Raw genomic sequence first — 21,220 nt, 5'->3', positions numbered from 1 at the left:
AAATCCTGGATAGCTGAGGAAGCTTGTCGCCGGTGCCCAGCAACAATCTCCCGGTTGCTATTGTACCAAGTCGAATAAAGCCACCTATGGAATGAAGTCAGAATTCCAGTAAAAGAGCCATTGGTGAACCATGCCAATGTATAGTCAGCGAAGGGCAACCTTCGAAGAAAGTGTAAGTAAGTCGCAGAGGCCATTGAAACACATGGCTCGGAAGTACAGAAGTCTTGCCATATCGGAAGTGAAAGCGTGAGGGAAGTCATGGAACAAAGACAAGATGGTAATGTACAACCTTTTCATACATATTATAGAATTGTAGACGTAGAGAGGAATAGGAGCCAAGGATTTCAGGAGCTATACACATTAACTTACCCATAGTGCCTTAATGACTGTTTGGACTAATTGTCTATGTCAAGTAAGCTGGTACCATTCCAAGCTTGTGCCGAGAAGGGAACCTGATCTTTGAACTGTTTGTCAGGAAGAAGTTATTTGCCGGAGTGTTAGATATTAGCCTGAATTTCACTTAAATTTTGGGGGATAGAGATATTGCAGAATTAGAATTTGTATTCCATGTAAAAGATATAAGTTTGAATGAGTTTGATATGCCATGTATAAAGTTTATATCTAATTGTGCTTAGGAAGTGAGCATTGAGTAGCTCTGTATGGATAAGTCGAGTCTGAGTTTAATAATATGACAGAGATATAGGATTTGTATTACTTAAGCAAAGAGATTGTAGTTTTGGATATCTTAATCTAAAAAGGGGGGGGGGGAGTTCAAACTCTCAATTTAATTCAAGGAAGGTAACTTAGCATTGAAATTGTTACTTAAAGTGTATCTATATTAGTGGTTTAATAAATGTATTCTTTTATATCAAAGTTCATGAGTTCTGATTTTCTTAGACAGAATTACCACTTATAAAACTTTCGGACCTGTGTGAGTGAAGGGGGAAGCAATTCATATAAGAAAGAAAAGTGGGGAACCATGACTGCACATCACGTGATCCCTAATAAATTAATGTTATTTGTTTGAGTATCAGAATTTAGTTGCCGGCTGGCGCAGTCATTCAAAAAATATAAATTTGTCGGCAATAAAATAACTGATATGCATGAGAGATAAGTAAAGCATAGAATATAATAAGAGATAAGAGTAAAAATAAAAGAGACACGTATATACCAGGAGACATAACACTATCCTGCTGAAAAAATACTGTACCTTGCTACTTCTATTCCTGTTATTATATCCTCTTCTGTTAACCACATCTCAGTGATCCCAATAATCTTTGGCCAGGCTGATGCTATCAGCGTCGCCAATTCCTCCCCTTTATTCCTGATACTCCTGGCATTAGTATAAAGCATAAAAATGCCACTGTTTCTATACTCGGCATTATCCCCTCTAGACTCCACTGGACTCAGCATTACCTGATGTCATTCCCCCCTTCTCCCAAATACCCATTCTCACAAGAGGCCACCCCTGCTACCATCCACCTTGAACATTCTAGTTTCCCTGTGCATTGAGTCGAGTTGGTGTGCATTGACACACCGACTTGTTCAGAACAGCAATCTCTCCAGATGCCTATGTCCTTCCTCATTCAAATGCAAGCAGTCTCTCACATACAATTCCTCTCTGTCCTCAAATGCCCTCCAAGCATCCACATATTCCAATCCTCTCTTCTGACACATTCTAGCTATTATGTTATTCAATATTACTGCTCTTCTGCTCAGCTCGTCACTATCATACCTAGTCAACACGCACACTATCTTTCCTCTGTGCATCTTCTTTCGTACAACCTTAAGCAAGAATCTCATATCTCTCACTGCCCAATTTACATTACCTCTCAAGTCATTTGTTCCTATCATCACAATCATCTCATCCACTCTTTCACCCCCTCTTAATTGCCATAGCCACACTTTCTATTGTTCCTCCAGGCAAACACTCCTCATGCATCCTATCTTGCACACCACGGATCATTGAGTCCTCATACATTACACCTCTTACCACCCTGTTCCTCGATTGCTCCCATAGAATATAATAAGAGATATATTAATATCTCTTATTATATAAAAATGTTCTAAGTTGGTGATATTCTGAACAATTTAATGGAAAGTATTTAATTTTCTGGATGTACACTGTTAGGAAGAGAGGTTTAGAATTATTCTGGTATGGTGTTCCATTAGAAGGATTGTAATAAACTAAGTATTTCCTTTATTATACAGGGTATTTCAAAAAGAATATCCCGATTTGAAAATTGTATATCTCTGCAACCAAGAACCACAAATGAATGCGACTTGTACCATGTGAACGGCCTTGGCCCAGAGTTTGATATGATGACAGCTGTCATAAAAATGTACCACATTTTCATCATTAAATATAATTATTTGAAATCGGGTCAGTCTTTTTGAAACACCCTGTATTAATTCAACTGCAGAAAGTTGTGGTGGATAGTTGCTGAAATATGGCAAAACTTGCAAAGATGAAACACAAATGATTACGGCTGCAATAAAATGGCCAGTGACAAATTAAGACCACATAAAAGCAATAATCAGCTTAGTTTTCAGACAATGATTTAATAGTTTGTCATGCTAGTAGGATTACATTGAAACTGTTGTTTATTGGCATCCAGTACTACGGAAGCCAATGAACAAGTTTTTTTTTTTGTATACAATATGCATGACATTACAGCACACATTTGCAAAAATCATCAGCAGAGGAAACTGCTGATGATTTTTATGTATGGTATGGATTACCTTTTTAACATTGCACTAAAAATATTAAATTTTTTTGTATAATGTGTTTGTATACACATATATATAATAAGCATTATTTTTCTTTTTATACATGTAGGTTCCCATCATAGTCAAGAAATGTTTGTAAGACAGTATTATCGATTGGTTTATTTAGATTTCTCTCAGAGTAATAATGAAAAGTCATTCTGGTTGTCTCGTATACTAAAGCCACTTCCAATTGTGTACCAAGCCAAATTCCTTTACCTCTTGTTTGGTCCTGTGTACTTAGGTAATTTAAATTTATCCAGTGCCTGATTAATAAATATTGAGACTGACTGTTTCTACAGTAAACTACATCTGTGAATGCAGTTACATGTTCAGACAGATTATTTCATTTGCATAAGTATCATTTCTTACTAGGCTGCTTCAGTTATTTGATTTGAAAGTCAGTGTTGTTACAATATGCAACATTTATTGAGAAGAAGAAACAACTGTGTGTATTAAGTTTTATGTAAAAATCAAATTTCATTTCGTGATATAGTGAACTGAGGCTAAATTTTGAATGATTCTGTTATTTTAAAAATGGAGCATGGATAACCAAAAAAATGGTGCACTATTATGCTCAATAAATGTACAATCCCAAAAGTTCTGTGCATTTACTGAGGCCAAACCATTAATTATTGGAAGTCTGAAGTTTCTCCAGTGTACATTATACTAGCAATGGTCACAAAATACACATAGCTAAATATGCAGTCAATGAAACTTTAGTTTTCCCTCACAGTAAGCTTAACTTGTCTGCAGTATTTGCATCCCACTCTCTTCTTATGAAAGAAGAGAGTGGGATGCAAATATGGGATGCATATTTTTCCTCTTAAAATAAGAGGAAAAATTCTGCATGAATTTTTCCTCATATTTTCACTTAAGAGGCCATTGAAAACCAAAAGATGATTTGATTTTGATGCAGCTGAACAAAATGTAACAGGTTCAGCATTAGCAAAACCACATTTGAAGTATCCCTCAGTATGCTTCCAGAATTTTGAACAGGAACAGTAAAATAAATTTGTGCACATGCTTTAAAAGCTGATTATGAATGGGGGTGGGGAGATTAACATCTAGACACTAAGTACAATATTTGGTTTTACAGGTTCAGTCTCAATACTTTTGAACAAACACCATATGTAGAAAATATTTTTAAAAAATTATGAAAAAATTTGAAATTAGAATTTTTAAAAGACATAAGGATAAATAAATCAGTATTTATTTTCTGAATAGTATTAGTAATGTGTTAACTGGCATTAACATGGTTGATTTTAACTGAAATTTCTTACAAAATGTAAAATCATGGCGAAAGTGAATAAATGAGGGGATTTCTATACTTTTATTCCTGGATAATGGAAAACAACTGTAGATAAAGATATAAGAAAAACATTTTACCCACTAGGTGATGTGCTACACATTGGTCATCATTGTGTAGGCTGTAAAAAGATAAGTAAATTTTTTATTTAGTGTATGTGGCAAAATTGTCTAACCCATAGACTGAGTATTACTGTGAGATATTTGAGTGTGGAACATAGTGTTTGGTTAAAATTCTAAGGTGGTATAAGTTTTAATTCATTGTCTCTTGCCACTGCTCTGATATAATATGGCAGTGAAAGGTAGAACATTGCAGAGATCAGAGAAAAAAACAAGTTAAGTGAATGGTGTGGAATTTTCAAAAATGGTACAGTGCCATGAATGAGAGAAAGGAGCAAGTGTAGGTATGTAGGAAGTATGATATTCCTGATAGACCATGAGGCTTGTTTAAATATGAATAGGAAACATGGTATCATAACTGAAACAGTAGTCGAGGAATATTGTGTGAATGTTTAGAAAGTGTGTGGAACATAGTGTTTGTTTAAATTTCAAAGGCAGTATTATTTTTAATTCATTCAAGAGTTCGATTGATAATAAAGTGTGTTATAGTGAAGTTGGAAAAAAGAGTCCAATTAACAGTAAGATGGCAACAGGGGTTGACAGCAAACAAGCTTGTGTGACTGGTGATAAGATAGCAAGAGTGAATGATAGTGGAAAAATGATGCAAGATTTAAAATCTGGCTTGGTGAAGATGAGGCAAGAGATGAAGTAGGTACAAAGTGAAATGAAGACAAAGTGAATTGTAGATATGTATGGTGGGATTGAATGATGTTGGTATGAAAGAGGTAATAAAGAACTCACAAGTAGCATTGCATGGGAACTCGATTATTATAGGTGTGATACTGAGAAGATGCACAAGATTTATTTTCCAAGAGGTAAAAATGAATAGAGTGAGCAAAAGCAAGAATGTAAGACTGGATATCAAGAGGTTGTTGAGAAGGATAAAAGATAACAGCGTGATAAGAAAGGTAGTCAATGTGCTGCACAGATAAGACAGTGATGACATGAGGCAGAGAGCAAGAATAACGAATGATATATTATCAGAAATATGTAATATTTCTGTCATACAGTTTGTTAATGTGTGGAATGAGTTTGAAGGATGAATTAAACTATATAAGAGTGATGGATTACATTTGAATGGTTTGGGGATAAGTCATTTGGAGAGACTGCCTAGAAGGCAGAGTAATGAGTGCAAAGAAGAATGAATCTTAGCAAATAAGAAGTGATATGAAAGAGTGTAAGAAAAGAGAGGTTGGATTGGTACTTATGAATGGAAAAGTGAGTAGCATAATGTAGAGAATGAGAGAACAGGTGTGTAAGACAAATAGGGAAATTAGGAGACTCAGGTTGGACAGGGAAACACAGCATGAGAAAGGTTGATGCTTAAAGAGTAAGTGAATGTGTGTGTAGACAAGAAGGGAATGGGATGATCTGGATATAGGGAGAAGAGTTGGATTTGAAGAAGGTTCTGGGATGGGAGAAAAAGAAATGGCTTGAGGAAGGAATGTAGACGTCGCATTTAGTAAGTGGTATCAGTGAAACTTGTTAATAGATCTAGGAATGAGAGTTATGTTTCTATGGGAATGTAGAAGTATCAGAAACAATGGAAATGAAATGGTTGCATTGGTTCAATTTGTTCACCCAAAAATTGTTGGAATAAATTAGACATTGTTGGATGAGGATGCAGATGACATCATGACAGGCATGGGTATGTTGTTGTTCGTGAAGATAGAAAAGGTAAAAAGGGAGGTGGAGATTGATGATAGAAAAAGACATGTCCATACAAGGTGGGGGGGGGGATTAATGGCAGTGGTTTTGAGGCAGTATAGCGTGAGATAGAGGTGAATAGAAAGAATGAAATACTTAGTCAGATGGTGTTAGAGACCTGGTAATGTGGAGGGTAGTGACCATGAAATGTATAAGCAAATTACCCAAGCAAATAGGAAAAGGGTGATCATTTTTTAAAATTTTAATTACAGTAGTATAGATTGGGATGACAATATAATAACCGGAAGTAAAGAAAATGAATTTCTCAAGTTTTTGAGGGATAACTACCTCAGACAGTATGTAATAGGAGGCATTCAAGGATTGAGAGTATTGGATTTGATCATCTCATCAGAGATCTGACATCTCATAAATGAGATGTCAAATCTTCCTCCAGTTGGTGAGAGTAACCATGAAGGGAATATGTAGGACTACAAGGCTGGTGATTATGATAAGCTCAGGATACAGCTTACAGCTGTAGCAAGGAATGAGGAGTTGGATAAATAAGGAAGGTTAAATAAGGTAGGGGGGAAATAGAGTTTCCCCCTGCCTTAAAAAAAAAGTGATGGTCTTTTGTTCTTCCCCTGTCTCCAGCCATTCTAGGAAATATTAATCTGGTAACTACCCCTTACTAACTTATATGTCTCGATTATGTCCCTCCTCTACTCCTTCTATATACTAGCCTCTGCAATTTTCATTCTCTCGATCTGTCCTCTTACTCAATATTCCAGAGACCCCAAAACTGACTTACTCAATCATTTCTGAACCCTCTTCAACAGCTCATCATCCTTTTGAAAACAAGGTGAACAAATTTGTGCACAGCAATGCATATGCAGTCTGATTATTGCCTTCTACATTGGAATCATAACATCCTTACGTCTACATATCAGTATTTTGTACATCATTCATCATTGCCATAATCTGCTGTGTAGAGATGAGAAATCTTTATGGAGGATGACTTGAATTTGTTAAGAAGAGTCTTCTCATTTTTTGCAGTGTAATGGATGATAACAGTGTATTGAATGAAGATAAAACATCATTTTATAAACTCACTCACCATAACAAACTACCAAAAATAAAAAGTCTTGGTCACATTCCTTTAGCACTAATGCTATTCTAAAGGAAATTCTTTATAAGCCTTCTGTTGTAAACATACTATTCTATTTTGTGCCTGTAGGTTGCTAATGAGCTTCCATAGCTCATTAGCAACCTAACCTCAGCCCTTTGGGTGGAAAGACCCAGATTTGAATCCTGGTTGTGATGAGAAAAACCATTATCAAGTGTTTTCAGTCAAATGGTGAGTTAGCCAGTCTCATACAGAGGTGGAGGGTTTTTCTCCTGGAAACTTAGGTTTTTCATCCCTTAAAACAGGAATCCCTCACCACGAATATCTTTCTACTGCAAATCATGGATCTCATGGTAAAGATCCAAAATAGTTAACCTCCTTGATGAAAATGACACTTGACAGCACTGACAGGTTATCATTTTTTTTTTAAACTATTTTGTGGAATACTGCATAATAATTGGTATTGAAATTAAAGAGAAATTTAGGAAACATCTTCCAAAATTATGGAAACAGCTACCATGTTAGAGTAAACTTTAAAACTTCAGTTTAATATAAACCAAAATAATCACTCGATGTTTCAACCTTTACGTTAAGGGCATCATCTGGAGTATATACAAAGCTGCACTACAATCTACATGGTATACTGAAGTTACATTGATTTGGTCAACCATTAAAACTATTGGCCTTACATCTGGTGAAAAAAAAAACCTTACTACATCAAAGCTAGAGTTTTGTTATTATGTATTAGGTTACAAAATTAAATTCAATTAAGCTAGAGAGCAACATGTTCACACAAAAATTTTTTTTTACTCATCTCATATAAGTATACATATAAATTAAAACAAACCAGTATGGATGGGGGCCAATAAAAGCTGAAAATTGCTTAGAGTCCTAAAGTCAGGGTTTGCTGGAAAACTTGAAGAACTAAGTGGGCTGAATATGTGCCATCCAAATTCTTGGGATTTTTATGCCATTATTATTCTTAAGATTAGGTCAATTAATCAAAATTTTACAGGCTTCTTTAAATTTCCATTCATACCAGGTTTTTGTATGATGTAAAGAACAAGTACTTTTCTAATCAATTTGGTGTAGGGTGTTAGGAGCATGATCTGAGAGGCCTACTTCTCCAAAACTATTAAATTTAATGTGTCGTTTGTGTTCTTTTTTATATATATAGGGATTGTATGTCCAGTTTCCCAATATAAAGTAAGTTATAGGTGCAATAGATACAATAAACTCTAGGGTGAGCCAATGGGGAGGACAGGATCCTTTGTTTCAATTTATATGTATACTTATACGAGTAAATTTTTTTGTGTGAACATGTTGCTCTCCAGCTTAATTTAATTTCATTTTGTAACCTAATAGATAACAGATAATAACATAATAACAGGACTCTAGCTTTGATGTATTAAGGGGTTTTTTTTTTCACCAGAAGTCAGGCCAGTAGTTTTAACAATTGACCAAATCAGTGTAACTTCAGCATAGCAGGGTGATTTAGTGCAGCTTTGTATACTCCAGATGATGACGTTAATGTGAAGGTCAAAACGTCAAGTGATTATTTTAGTTTATATTAAACTGAAGTTTTACTCTAACACAGTAGCTGTTTCCGTAATTTTTAAAGATGTATTCTGATTGACATGTAAACATGAAGGAAAAGAAATTTATGAGGTTTAAATGGATAAGTACTGTGGGCAGATGAATGGGGAAAATCAATTACCAAGTGTTCTGCATTTCTAATGGAACAAGGAAAAACAAGGAACCAGAGTATAAGTAACCAAGATAGTATCAGGACTGCTGAATCTTGCTGTAACAATAGATTGATAAAAATAAATTTTAGAGCTTGACATATAGCAAGGAAACTTGGATGACTGAGACTTATAAGTTGGTGTTAGGAACTGCTGGAGAACAAGACATCATTCCTGGAAACTATATAAGCTTCCATAAATTTTGTGAGCAAGGGATAGTTTTTTGTAGGAAGAGGGATATGGAAGTAGAATGCTTTGCCTCAGGTGGTAGTAAATATCCCAACATTGAATGATATAAGGTAGGTATCAGGTATTATAGTTGACAATAGAATTCTGCAATAGGCCTTGTGACTTCATAGAGTCTTAGAATCATTTTAACAACATATTTTACTATGTCCAAGTTATTGCCTGGGTTTGAATGCTCATTTCATGTTGTTTAATCTCCATGAATTTTGCCATAATAAAAATAAAAACAAGAGATGGCAGCACTTATTGGCCATCTCTTCACTGTGTGACATTTAAATTAGTGATAGACTTGGGCCAGCTATCTCTGACTGGCTACCAGTAGAGACTGAACTGCCCACTCAGTCTCCAAAAGTTAGGACTAGAATGGCCTCACCTACTCCCTATATAGAAATAAAAGGTGTTAGCTGAATTTGATTAAAAAGAAAAATAAATTCATATCCCATATATAAATATATTCTCATTTCAGATGAAATCATGTGGTGGGAGTTAGCAGAAAATGCACCATCCAGTTTCTCTGAAGCTCAAAATTATTTATCTGAATTTGCTCAAGCCATCAAACTATTACAAAGATGCAGTTCAGAATGGAGTCAAGATGATATTATTTCCATTTTAGAAGAACTGACAGGTATAAATTTTAAAACATAATTTCATGTTCTTAATTATTAAAAGTGAATTATGTTTAACTCTATGTGATATTAGAAAGAGAGAAAAGTTTTAAATGTTTGGTACCAATGATTTTGGTAACATGGTTTATCACTTTTTTTGTTTGTTGGTTTGAAGGAAATAGGTCTGTTAAAACCTTGTGTTATTATTATTATTATTATTATTACCCAAGACCCCATGGAGTCAAAGACTCATCTAGGAGGTCCTTTTATCACACACACAGCTCATCATACCATGCTTTAAACACACTCAAATTCTCTGCAGACACCACACGCTCAGGCAAGGCATTCCAATCATTCACAACTCTGCATGAAAAACCCTTCTCACTACCCTACTGACACCCTCTTGATAGAGTTTCCAGGGATGACCTCTGGTTCTTCCCTGATCTCCCACTATTTTCTGTAGAACCTCTCCAGCATTGATCTTATAACAACCCTTTAATAACTTGTAGGTCTCTATCATATCTCCCCTCTTCCTCCTGTCCACCAGACTCTGCAAGTTGATTCTTCTCAATCTTTCCTCATACTCGACATTCCAGAAGTTAGAAACTACCTTAGTCAGTTGCCTCTGGACCCTTTCCGACATCTCTTCATCCTTCTGAAAACCAGGTGACCAAATCTGGGCAAAACCCAGGTGACCAAATGTGTGGCCTAATCAAAGCCTTATACAAAGGAACAAGAATCTCCCAATTTCTATAAGTCAGTGTCCTCCACATCATTTCCAGAAGCCTTTGTGTTGTCTTCACAATTTTGGCTATGTTTCCCCTAAATTTCAGACCCTTATCTGCTATCAGCCCCCCAGATCTCTTATTTCTTCCAACTCTGACAATATATCCTCACCAAGCATAAATTCTGCATCCCATTTTTGTTTTCCAAATTTTAAAACCTTAAATTTTGCAACATTGAACTCACATTCCCATTCCCAATCACTCAATTTATTCAAGTCTTCTTGTAAGGCCACAACATCTTCTCCACTCTTCATGGTTCGTCCCAACTTTACATCATCTGCAAACAACTGAATATCTCCATCCAAATCTTCACCAATATCATTAATATACAAGTTAATGGCCCTAAAACAGACCTCTGAGGCACACCACGTAACTTTCCTTTTCCTGGATATCGCTCCCCCATACACAACTTGTTGATATCTATCAGATAGCCAGTCTCCAATCCAATGCACCAATCTAATATCCAATCCCATCCACTTCAGTTTCATTATCAATTTATCATGCAGTAATCTATCAAAAGCCTTTGCAAAACTCAAGTATATTACTGTGTATCCATCTCCTCTGTCCATGGAAGCAGTTACCTTATTGTAATAAGTAGGTAGATTACTAAAACATGACCTCCCTTTAGTAAATCCATGCTCTCCATGAAAAATAATACCATTGTTGTAGACCCAGTTCTGAATCCTAGTTCTCACAAGCTTCTCCAACCTTAACTACAATAGATAGGCCTATAGTTTGATGCTTGAGTTCTATCACCTCATTTATGAAGTGGCACAATCTTGTCCTCCTTAGGAACTTGACCCAGTGCAAGACTCATCTTAAAAAAAATATTAAGGCCGGATCAACTCCCTGGCACTTTCTTTCAGAATACGTGGTGATATATTATCAAGTCCCACAGCCTTATTTACATCTAGTTTGCTCAACTCCTCATACATCTCTTGCTCACTTACAGTCAGTCTCTCTCTCTTCCCCATCATCAACTGTTCTCAATCTCTCCATGAAGTTATATTCACAAGATTGAAAGACCTTTATGAACTGCTCATTAAGTATCTCCACCACACCTTCTGCATCATCTGTCTTTATACCATTTTCTCCAATCAATGTCATCCTTCCATAATCATTCTTTCTTTTGCTGGCTACATATCGAAAGAACTCCTTAGGATTCTTTGTGGCTTCATTAGCTCACTGCTGTTCATACCTCTCTTTAGCTATCCTCACCAACCAAGTCACCCGCCTTGCCTGGTCTTTGTGTTCCTCATGGAAATTTCCATGAGGACCACAAAATTTCCACTTCTCTTATGCTGCCTCCATAATGCTCTTTTTCTGTATTGGAATACATTTCTGATACAGAAAAAGGTATTTCTAAATGTATTTCTGGAATACATTTAGACATTGCAACTACTAGATAGTTTTTGAAAATCCCCCAAGCTGCATTGATCTCTTTTCCAGCTAACTCCTCATTCCATGCTACACCTGCAAGCTGTCTCCTGAGCTCTTCATAATCACCCCCTTGTAGTTTCACATATGCCCTTTACGTCATAGACTTAATCTTAATCAGAATGGCTGTCGCACTATTCCAAAAGTTTGGGAAATTGTTATCCTCAATTGTATTAAATAAATTTATCTGTTATATTTTAATTTAATTAGTTTTAATTTCAGCCCATTATTTTTAATCTATGAACACGTGACTATATACATAGAGTGATTACAATTTAAGCATGCATGCTACTAATTTTTAATTCATTTCCTATTGTTATTTGAAAATTTTACTGATAATGACTTTTAATACATAAGATGAAATATTTACATAATAAAAAAGTTATTTACTGGGGCATATGTGTTATTCTATAGTTATGGATACTCCATATTTGTGGATATATAGCTGCGCAAATCAGAAATCTGATGACTGTGAAAAGCAAGGTCACGTTTAGCAGCTTTAAGTTGATTACTTTTCACCTTGCTTTTCACAGTCATCAGATTTCTGATTTGCGCAGCTATATATCCACAAATATGGATCCACATCTTTCTCACATAGTTCTAAATGTGGCTAAACGTTCTTCTTAACGTGCTTATAATAAACTAAGTCAACATCTTAACCGTAAATATGAAGCTCTTTCGTCTAGACAATCCAAGCCATTCATAACTCCAGATAATTGGATTGTAAATATATCCGGACGTCCTTTGACTAAAAGCGAAACCCTCATCCTGTCAAAAGGACATGATTTTTCTATTGTTCCAAATAAAATACCATATCTAGATTTCCTAGTTAATATTGAGAGGAATCTTAATCATCTAACCAGTGATAAAGCTAATGCTCTTCACCTAGAAGTCGCTTCGTCTCTACTTAAGGCTAAACTTCCTCCTTCCAACATATCTCCTTCTGAAATGAAATCTTTACAGTCCTTGAGAAAAAATAATCACCTCATTATCACTAAAGCTAACAAGGGAAAAGCAACAGTAGTTATGGACTCAGCAAATTACAGAAGAAAACTTTCTCTTTTGCTTCGAGATCGCTCCACATATCAAGAAATTGATTATAATCCAACCAACAGACAACTAAAGAAATTAAATTCTCTCCTTGATGAAGTCATCAGTTTGGATAAAGACACAATTGAAAGACTTAAAACTCATTTTGCAAGACCTCCTAGATTTTATGGCCTTCCAAAAATCCATAAGATTGGCTATCCTCTTTGTCCAATAGTAGATTGTATTGATTCTCCTACTTACCGTATAGCCAAATATCTAGCTAAATTATTGAAATCTCACATTGGCAACTCTAATTCTTTTATAAAAAACTCATCAGATTTCTTAGAAAAATTAAAAAATGACTCATTACAACCTACAGATCTTATGGTTAGTTTTGATATAGAATCTTTATATACCAATGTACCTCTCAAGGAAACTTTAAAATTACTTGCTGACATCTTTCCTCAAGATATTATAAACTATTCGATTTCGTAATACATTCTGGATATTTCGTATATCAAAACAAATTTTATAGCCAAGTAGAAGGAACGGCCATGGGAAGTCCTCTTTCTCCGGCTTTAGCCAACTTTTATTTAGAACATTTAGAAAAAGGCCTCTTCGCATCTAATTTCCCTCAACCATCTTTTTGGGTAAGATATATAGATGACATATTTACTATTTGGCCTCACAGCAAAAACGCTTTATCTTCCTTTTTAAACAGTATTAATTCCTTGAATCATCACATAAAGTTTACTATGGAATTAGAAGAAAACAACCAGTTATCTTTTATAGAAGTTCTCCTCATCCGATCACCTTCAAATATTCTTACAACTACAGTATACAGGAAGCCAACATTCACAGGTCGTTATATTCTTAAAGAATCAGCCAATCATCCATGTCAAAAAACAGGAATTTTAAAATGCCTCATCAGAAGAGCCAAAACTAATTGTTCTACTTTTGATTATCTACAGAAAGAACTTTCTACTATCCAACAACACATGAAACTCAATGGCTTTTCTGAAAAAAGTACTCAACGTCTTCTCAATTCTTATAATCCTCTACAAAACAACAAAGTTTCAACACGTCGAGTGCCTATTCCTTATATATCCGGTATTTCAGAACTTATCGCAAGAATTTTAAAGAAATATGATTTAATAACCGTATTCACCTATTAACAAATTGTCTTCTCATTTTCCTTCTCCTAAAGACAAACGCTCAACTTTATCTCTTCCTGGAGTTTATCAAATTCCATGCAACTGTGATCTCTTTTATTTTGGACAAACTGGACATTCTCTTGAAAAAAGAATCCAAGAACATCAATCATCCATTCTTCACAACAAACCTGAAAAGTCTGGATTGGCTCAACACGGGATTGAAACTAATCACAGCATTCTTTGGTCCAAGACTCGCCTCTTACATAGATCCCGTTATAGGTTCGAACGTTTGTTCAAGGAAAGCGTGGAGGCCTTGCTCCATCGCCCCAACCTGAATCGTAATGACTGTATATCTATATCAAAATTCTGGGAAAGTCTAATCAAGATTACTCATTAATTAATTTTTTTTTTTTTTTAATAGCAAATTCAATCATGTTTGTACTTCAAAATATTCCGTTTCATACTTAGTGATTTAACATCACGCGGCGTGTTATAATTTTAACGATCTATTGTTAGTATTCTAGCTTGTATTTTTTAAACTGTTCTTGTATTACCACTGACGATGGTCTGCTATTTCTAGACCGAAATATTTGGTTAAATAAATATCTTTCTTGTGATTACGTGATTATATCATTCATTGATACCAGTATTCCAAAAACAAAGATTTTTCTCAATAAATTTTGATGATGGTTATGTGCACCACACCAAGGAAAAAACACATAATTACTTCAATTCATGTTTTAAATCAAATTTTTAACACAATAATAAATGTTTTGACAAAAATTATTAAAAGTACAGTTATTCTAAAAACAAAAAATATGCATATTGACATTTCAAATTTTAGTTATGTTTAAGAATTCACACTATCTGTCCAAATAAAGTGAGCTATTAAGAAATATAAGATAAATAGTGTTATTGTTTAAACTTGATCTAATTTTGATACATATTTAATTAGCAGCAGCAGCAAATACCCTTTCTGATTCTATGCTAGATGGTGCTGTTGTACTCAAAGTCATAGACAAGTTCAGGTTTACCCCTTAATCACTCACCTTCATAAAATTATTATTATCATTATTATTATTATTATTATTATTTCATAGTATGAATAGTGGAGAGTTGAGAGAGACCAAGATTGAAAATTAGTCAGTGCAGAAGAAATGGTGTGGAGGGAGTTTGATGGATGAAAGGACATATATTAGGCTGACAATGTGAATCTGAATGAATCTGGAGTTAGGTGTCTTGAGAAATTGCTACTCAGTGAGAGCCCAAAAGAGTATAGAGTCGGGGAAACAAGCTGTATGCAGGAGGGGGGGGGGTGCAAGGCAATCCGAGACAAGTGAGTGGAAGATAGATCAAAGGATGCTGAATGTTGTTCCCCAGGTTTGGAAATTGAGTGGGTGAGATAACACAAGGTAAAGTGTGAGACAGCTTGGGAGCTGAAGCAAATAACTGCAGATTATGTTATATTAATGCTAGAAGCATTTGAAATTAAGGGATGGAGGTTTGGTAATTAGTTAGTTCAGCTTGGCTATTATAGGTATTAGTGAGATCTCCTTGATGGAGAATGATGTTTACAGGAATGGAATGCAATGCAATACATATAGTATTTTCAGAAATGATACAGGAAACAGGATGAAGAATTTTTCTAATAATAGTAAAGAATTGAATCTGAAAGGAATAGACCTTCACTAGGAAGACAGAGATGCATAGGGAAGTGGATTTAAGGCTATTTGGTGTGACACAGAGGCCAACAGTTTGAAATATGTATAGTTGGTTACTACCACAGGCCCTATGTACCCTCCTGGCCATGACATTCATCAACAAATAAATACAGTGAGTACAGGGTGAATAGTTATTGGGGGGGGGGGGGAGAGACATAGACTGGTAGAATGAATGGTCACAGAGTGGGAAAAAATGGAATTCGTACAGTTGCTAAAAGATGATTATTTGAGAGAACATATTCTAGAGGAAACTCAAGGTGCAAAATGTGCTGTATCTGGTTATAGCATCAGAGAATTTGGCAGCAACCAAGGTGGCAACATTGCCTCCAAATGGGAGAGTGATCTGGACTTGTCAGATTTCTATAAATGTTGAATTTTCATTTAAGAAGGAGTATATGTGTGGAATTACAAAGATGCAATTATGGGCAACAGAGAAGCCAGCTTGCAGCATGGCATATAAATCTGAAGGGAAAAGATGGTGGTAGTGCATAGGGGGATGTCAAGAGATGATTGAAAAAAGCAATATAAGACTCTATACTTCAAGTCAGGAGGAATGAGGTAAAGAGTTAGATGGATGAGCAGTATCATTAGATAGCAGGAGCTGCAATGAAAATGTTGTGGAGGATATCTGACAATATCCTCTACAACATTTTCAGAGGATATTGTCAGATATCCTCCTCAGCAAACTCATGAGCAGTACAAGGTAGCATAGGTAAGATGGGCTACCACCATGGTATGGAAGACAAAAATAGATTTTGAGAGGAGGTTAGCTGTGCAGGCAGTGCTCAACTAACTGCCAACCTTAAATAGGCTGCAGTACATTCTTGATGCTGTCCAGAGGAGAGCAATTTGGCTCATAGATGATCCTTCCCCTAAAAGGCTTATTTCAACCTCTATCTCACAGATGCAATGTTTCAGCGCTCTCTCTCTTCTACAGGTACTTCCATGGTCACTGCTCTAGTGAATTGGCAAACATCATTCCTCCACTTGTTGTCGATTGGGCCTGTTAAAACAAGAGCAGCAGCTGCCCAACATCTCTTTTCAGTACAACTGCAAACTCTTCAAACATGTTTCTCCTCTACCTCATTTATTCCACCTATCTATGTCCTCTGGAACAGCCTTCTCCATCCAGCTCTTTAAGGAAAATGTCAACAGATTTCTTCTTTCTCAATCCTTATCTGCACCTCTACATGGCACTGGTGTGCTATAGGTTCTTATACCTCTTGTGTGTGGGATAAATATATATATATCAGGGGTGAATATTCAGAAAGTGCTAGGTGTGAGTGCACATCCAGGGAATAGCAATATCACCAATATGATATTTTTGCATTTATTCCTATTAAAGACATCTCTAATTGTTTCCTGGCTTCATGTGATTCCTAAAATTAAAGATAATATACTAATGCTTCATAAAGAGGACACTTTTAGACTTGTAAACATTACATCACATTCGTGTTAATAGCCTGGGGCGTGAAGTCACAAATACATATACCTTTGAGCCCTTTAAAGAAACGTAGAGATGGCTCAGCAGGTCAAATTCTTAGTTCCAGTGGTTTTAAACTGCCCAGAAGGTGAGGCAGGGTGAGTGCTGAGACAATAGCACTGAGAAATCAGTGGCTATGATTGTTATTGTGGCAATCAATTCAATTGAACGTTGTCATTGTCATGAGTTGCTGTTTTTGTTTTCTGAGTTTCATCTGTTTGTGTGTGAAGTGTGAATGACATGTTTAGGATACTAACATGGACAGGTAATTTTCTATAAATAATTTATAACATTTTTGCCCATATTTACAATGGAAAACAGTGTTGACAATCTACTGAATGTTTTGTTTTCTGCCAGAACTTTCACGGAGTGTATGATTGATTATAGTTGAAAGAGGTTGGAACTTATGTATAAATAAATAAAACAAGTTATTTCAGCCGTTCTTTGGTTCATTCCTGAAAAATAATAATTTCCCAAGTGATTACTTTTTCTGATTTCTGTGCATATTATATGTCCTGTATTTCCTGCATGATAAAAATTTTTGTATCTCTAGTATTTGCCAGTGATAATCTAATCTCACCACAAAGTGTAAACCCTTTGTACTTCTCACATAAATGGCACACATGACACATGGCAATTGTTGATTTGACCTTTATGCTTTCCATATTTAAATATTAATTGATAAATTAAAGTATTCAAAGTTATCTTACAATTAATTGCACTGGATGAATTAAGATGAGCGCTGATGCACTATGCACTCTTAAAACTTTCATACAATAAAAATGCAATCATATAGTCAAATCGACATGAATTTTGTAGCAGAGGTTGCATAAACCACACTACAGCACACCCAACCTAAATGGACACATGATGCCACTGATGCACACACACACATATATATCGAGGGCATATATTCAGGATGTGCTATGTGTGTGTGTGTGGAGCACATCCACAGAATAGCAATATCACCAATATATTTTTGCATTTATTCCTGTTAAACACTCCTCTAATTGTTTCCTGGCTTTGCGTGATTCCTAAAAATAAATACAATAAAGTAATGCTTCATGAAGAGGACAAGTTTTGATGTGTAAACATTGTATCACATTCGCATTAATAGCCTGGGTGTGCAGTTACAAATACTGATACCTTTGAGACATACAGATTGCACAGCGGGTCAGATTCTTAGCAATCCAGTGGTTTTTAAACCACCCAGAACATGAGGCAAGGTGTGTCCTGAGACAATAGCACTCAGACATTAGTCATGAGTTGCTGTTTTTGTTTTCTGAGTTTCATCTATTTTGCATGCATGAAATGTAAACTGACATGTTTAGGACACTGATATAGACAACTAATTTTCTATAAATAATTTATAACTTTTTTGTCCATATTTACAATGGAAAACTATGTTGATGATTTACTGAATGTCCCATTTTCTGCTTTTGAAATTATATGACTGTAGCCTCGTCCTCCTCTTCCAAATTTACTATTGTGTTTACACCTTTGAGTAATTCAAATATACCAACCAAATCTAGTATTCTCCTTCAGTAGTGTTTCTAATATATCTTAAAACAAACACATTGTCTCCCACTCTACGCAGATTTGATTACAATTAATTGATAAATTAAAGTATTTAAAGTTATCTTGCAATTAATTGCATTGGACTAATTAAGATGTGCTATGCACTCTTAAAATTTTCATACATCAATAAAAATGCAATCATACAGTCAAACTGACATGGATTTTATAGCACAGATTCCATAGGCTACAGCACACCCAACCTAAATGGGCACACGACACCACTGATATATATATATAAGAAGCGATAATCCCAAAAGTTCTTTCACTACATGGCGAATAAAAGGAAGAACAACTATGGAAGGTTAACTTTAACCAGTGATAATGGCAGAAAGGTAGGAGAAGCAGACAAAATTATTGAGTTACTGAGTATCATTTTACAAGGGTGCACAATGTGAGTAGAGATGTTGCAGTGCCAGATGTAACATTGGCTGGTGTGGATATAGAAGCAGGTGAAGTATAGTACTTAAAATATTACAGAACTGTAGTGCAAACATGACTATGGGATTACGTGGGATATCAGCTCATGTATCATGAGAATGAGGAATTGGTAGCTCCTCTGAAAACTGTTGCATTTAAAGCTCAGCCCCAGGAAGATGCGAAGGAAGCAAACATCCATGCCCACGGCAGGATTCAAACCCTTTTAGCTGGAGAGTGGTATGCTAACCAGTCAGCCATCCAGGTCAGCAAAAATTCATCAGGCCCATCCAAGTTAATTTTCTTTAACTTTAGTATGTAATATAATAGGCTTATGTGTTTTCTTCTTTTCGTCGGAAGCAACAGCACCTTTACTTTGAATTTTATCTGCCATTATTAACAACAAAATAAAATGATAAACATTTTATAATTCACAATGAAATACCAAAGCACAGAGAGATACAGTGAGCAATGAAGTCGCAAACAAATAGTTCATAAAAACTAGCTATCAGTTGATTCACAGGAGCATCATGTCGTTAAAAGTGTCATATGAGCAAATGCAGCATCATATAAATGGGCATCGATCATAATTGAAGAGTGCTGTATGAGTGGATCATTGTAAAGTGAAGCATCATAATTCAGAGTATTATTGTACTTTGTATTTTCCTTGGACCTCATATTCCAGTTTTGCCTTCCTTACCATGCTTGCTGGTAAGGAAGGCAAAATTCCTGGCCTGAGTCTTATACTGTCATACATGAACAGTATAAGATCCACTATCCATCCTTCTCCTTATACTTCTTCGTTAACCTCTCTTTCACCTTTTTTTCATCATCGACAATATCCCATTTGATATTATTTGTACTTTACACTGGACTATGTTCTCTTTTTCACTTGAGGTATTATTATTATTATTATTACATTACACCTCCAGGGAGTCCAAAGACTCATCAAGGGAGGGCACCTACTCTACAACTCTCCATCTCCACCACTCCACCAATCACAACTATCTTCATCATCTACACCAATAGGTATACAACTTGCCATTGCTGCTAATAAATATTTCTTCATTAGTTCCCATATCTCACCCTTCCAATTCTTCTATCCATGGAACTGACCCAAGCTGATTTCTAAGATTATTATAATCACTTGCCTTATAATTCCTTCCTTTCTCCTAGATACTTCTCTATGTGTCTTTCATCCCCCAAGTCAAGACTACATAGTCACTCTCTCCAGCTAGGGTTGACATCTCAGTTACAACAGATCTTCCGATGCTATGGCCAAATCTAAAACTCTTGATCCTCACGTTACTTCTACTACATGATTCTTATGACATTTGTCTCTCAAGAATTCCTGAAATTTCATTCCCTAACTACATGCTATTTCCTCTTCCAATTTATAATGCTGTACTTAAAATCTCCCATAATGATCACTCATTTTGCACTTGCCAAACTCAAATGCCTAAACATGTCCTGCTCTTCACTCTCTGTGTTCCCTGGCTTATAGAAATATCCCACAAAATATCCTGTCTTGCCTGCCTCAACCTCATACCATATGCTCTCAAAATCATTAGTACTATTTCCTCCCAATTCTCCACTCTGAGAAGACTTCTACTCCTGTCAGTATATCATCTTCTATCAACTATGTTTCACTGATCCCAATAATCTTTGAATATACTGAGTCTATCAATACCACAATTTCTGCCATTTATATAAAGAAACATCAGTGCATTGTCAGTATTTGTATACTTATTATTCCTTCCAGATTCTATTACATCATGCATTCTTCCCGTGACTATTCTTGCAAGAGGACACCCCTACTACCATCCACCCTGACAACTGTAGTTTCCCTGCTATAACACTCTTCTTCCCAGAAAACAACAGTCTCTCCAGATGCTTATGTCCTTCCTCATTCAAATCCAGTCCATTCTTGCATACAGCTCTCTTCTATCCTAAAATGCTCTTCAGGCATCCACATAATCCAGGCCTCTCTTTTGACATATTCTTGCTATCATGGCATTCATTATTGAAACTAGTCTCCTCAACTCTGCATTATCATATC

General features: G+C 35.6%; 1 protein-coding gene across 1 annotated transcript in view; it reads left to right on the top strand.

Annotated features, from left to right (window-relative positions):
- The window catches only part of LOC150092832 (F-box only protein 47-like), a 188,610-nt gene that overhangs the window by 146,828 nt on the left and 20,562 nt on the right, over positions 1-21,220 (top strand). The window contains exons 6-7 of the mRNA XM_090414293.1: positions 2,840-3,010; positions 9,422-9,580. Coding sequence (XP_090270419.1) covers positions 2,840-3,010; positions 9,422-9,580 — 330 coding nt within the window. The remainder of the gene's footprint in view (positions 1-2,839; positions 3,011-9,421; positions 9,581-21,220) is intronic.

This window comes from Typopeltis vanoorti, chromosome 25 (genome assembly GCF_054136105.1).
Source record: "Typopeltis vanoorti isolate ZY-2024b chromosome 25, IOZ_Tvanoo_1.0, whole genome shotgun sequence".
Lineage (NCBI taxonomy): Eukaryota > Metazoa > Arthropoda > Arachnida > Uropygi > Thelyphonidae > Typopeltis > Typopeltis vanoorti.
This window is presented reverse-complemented; position numbering and strand designations above follow the sequence as displayed.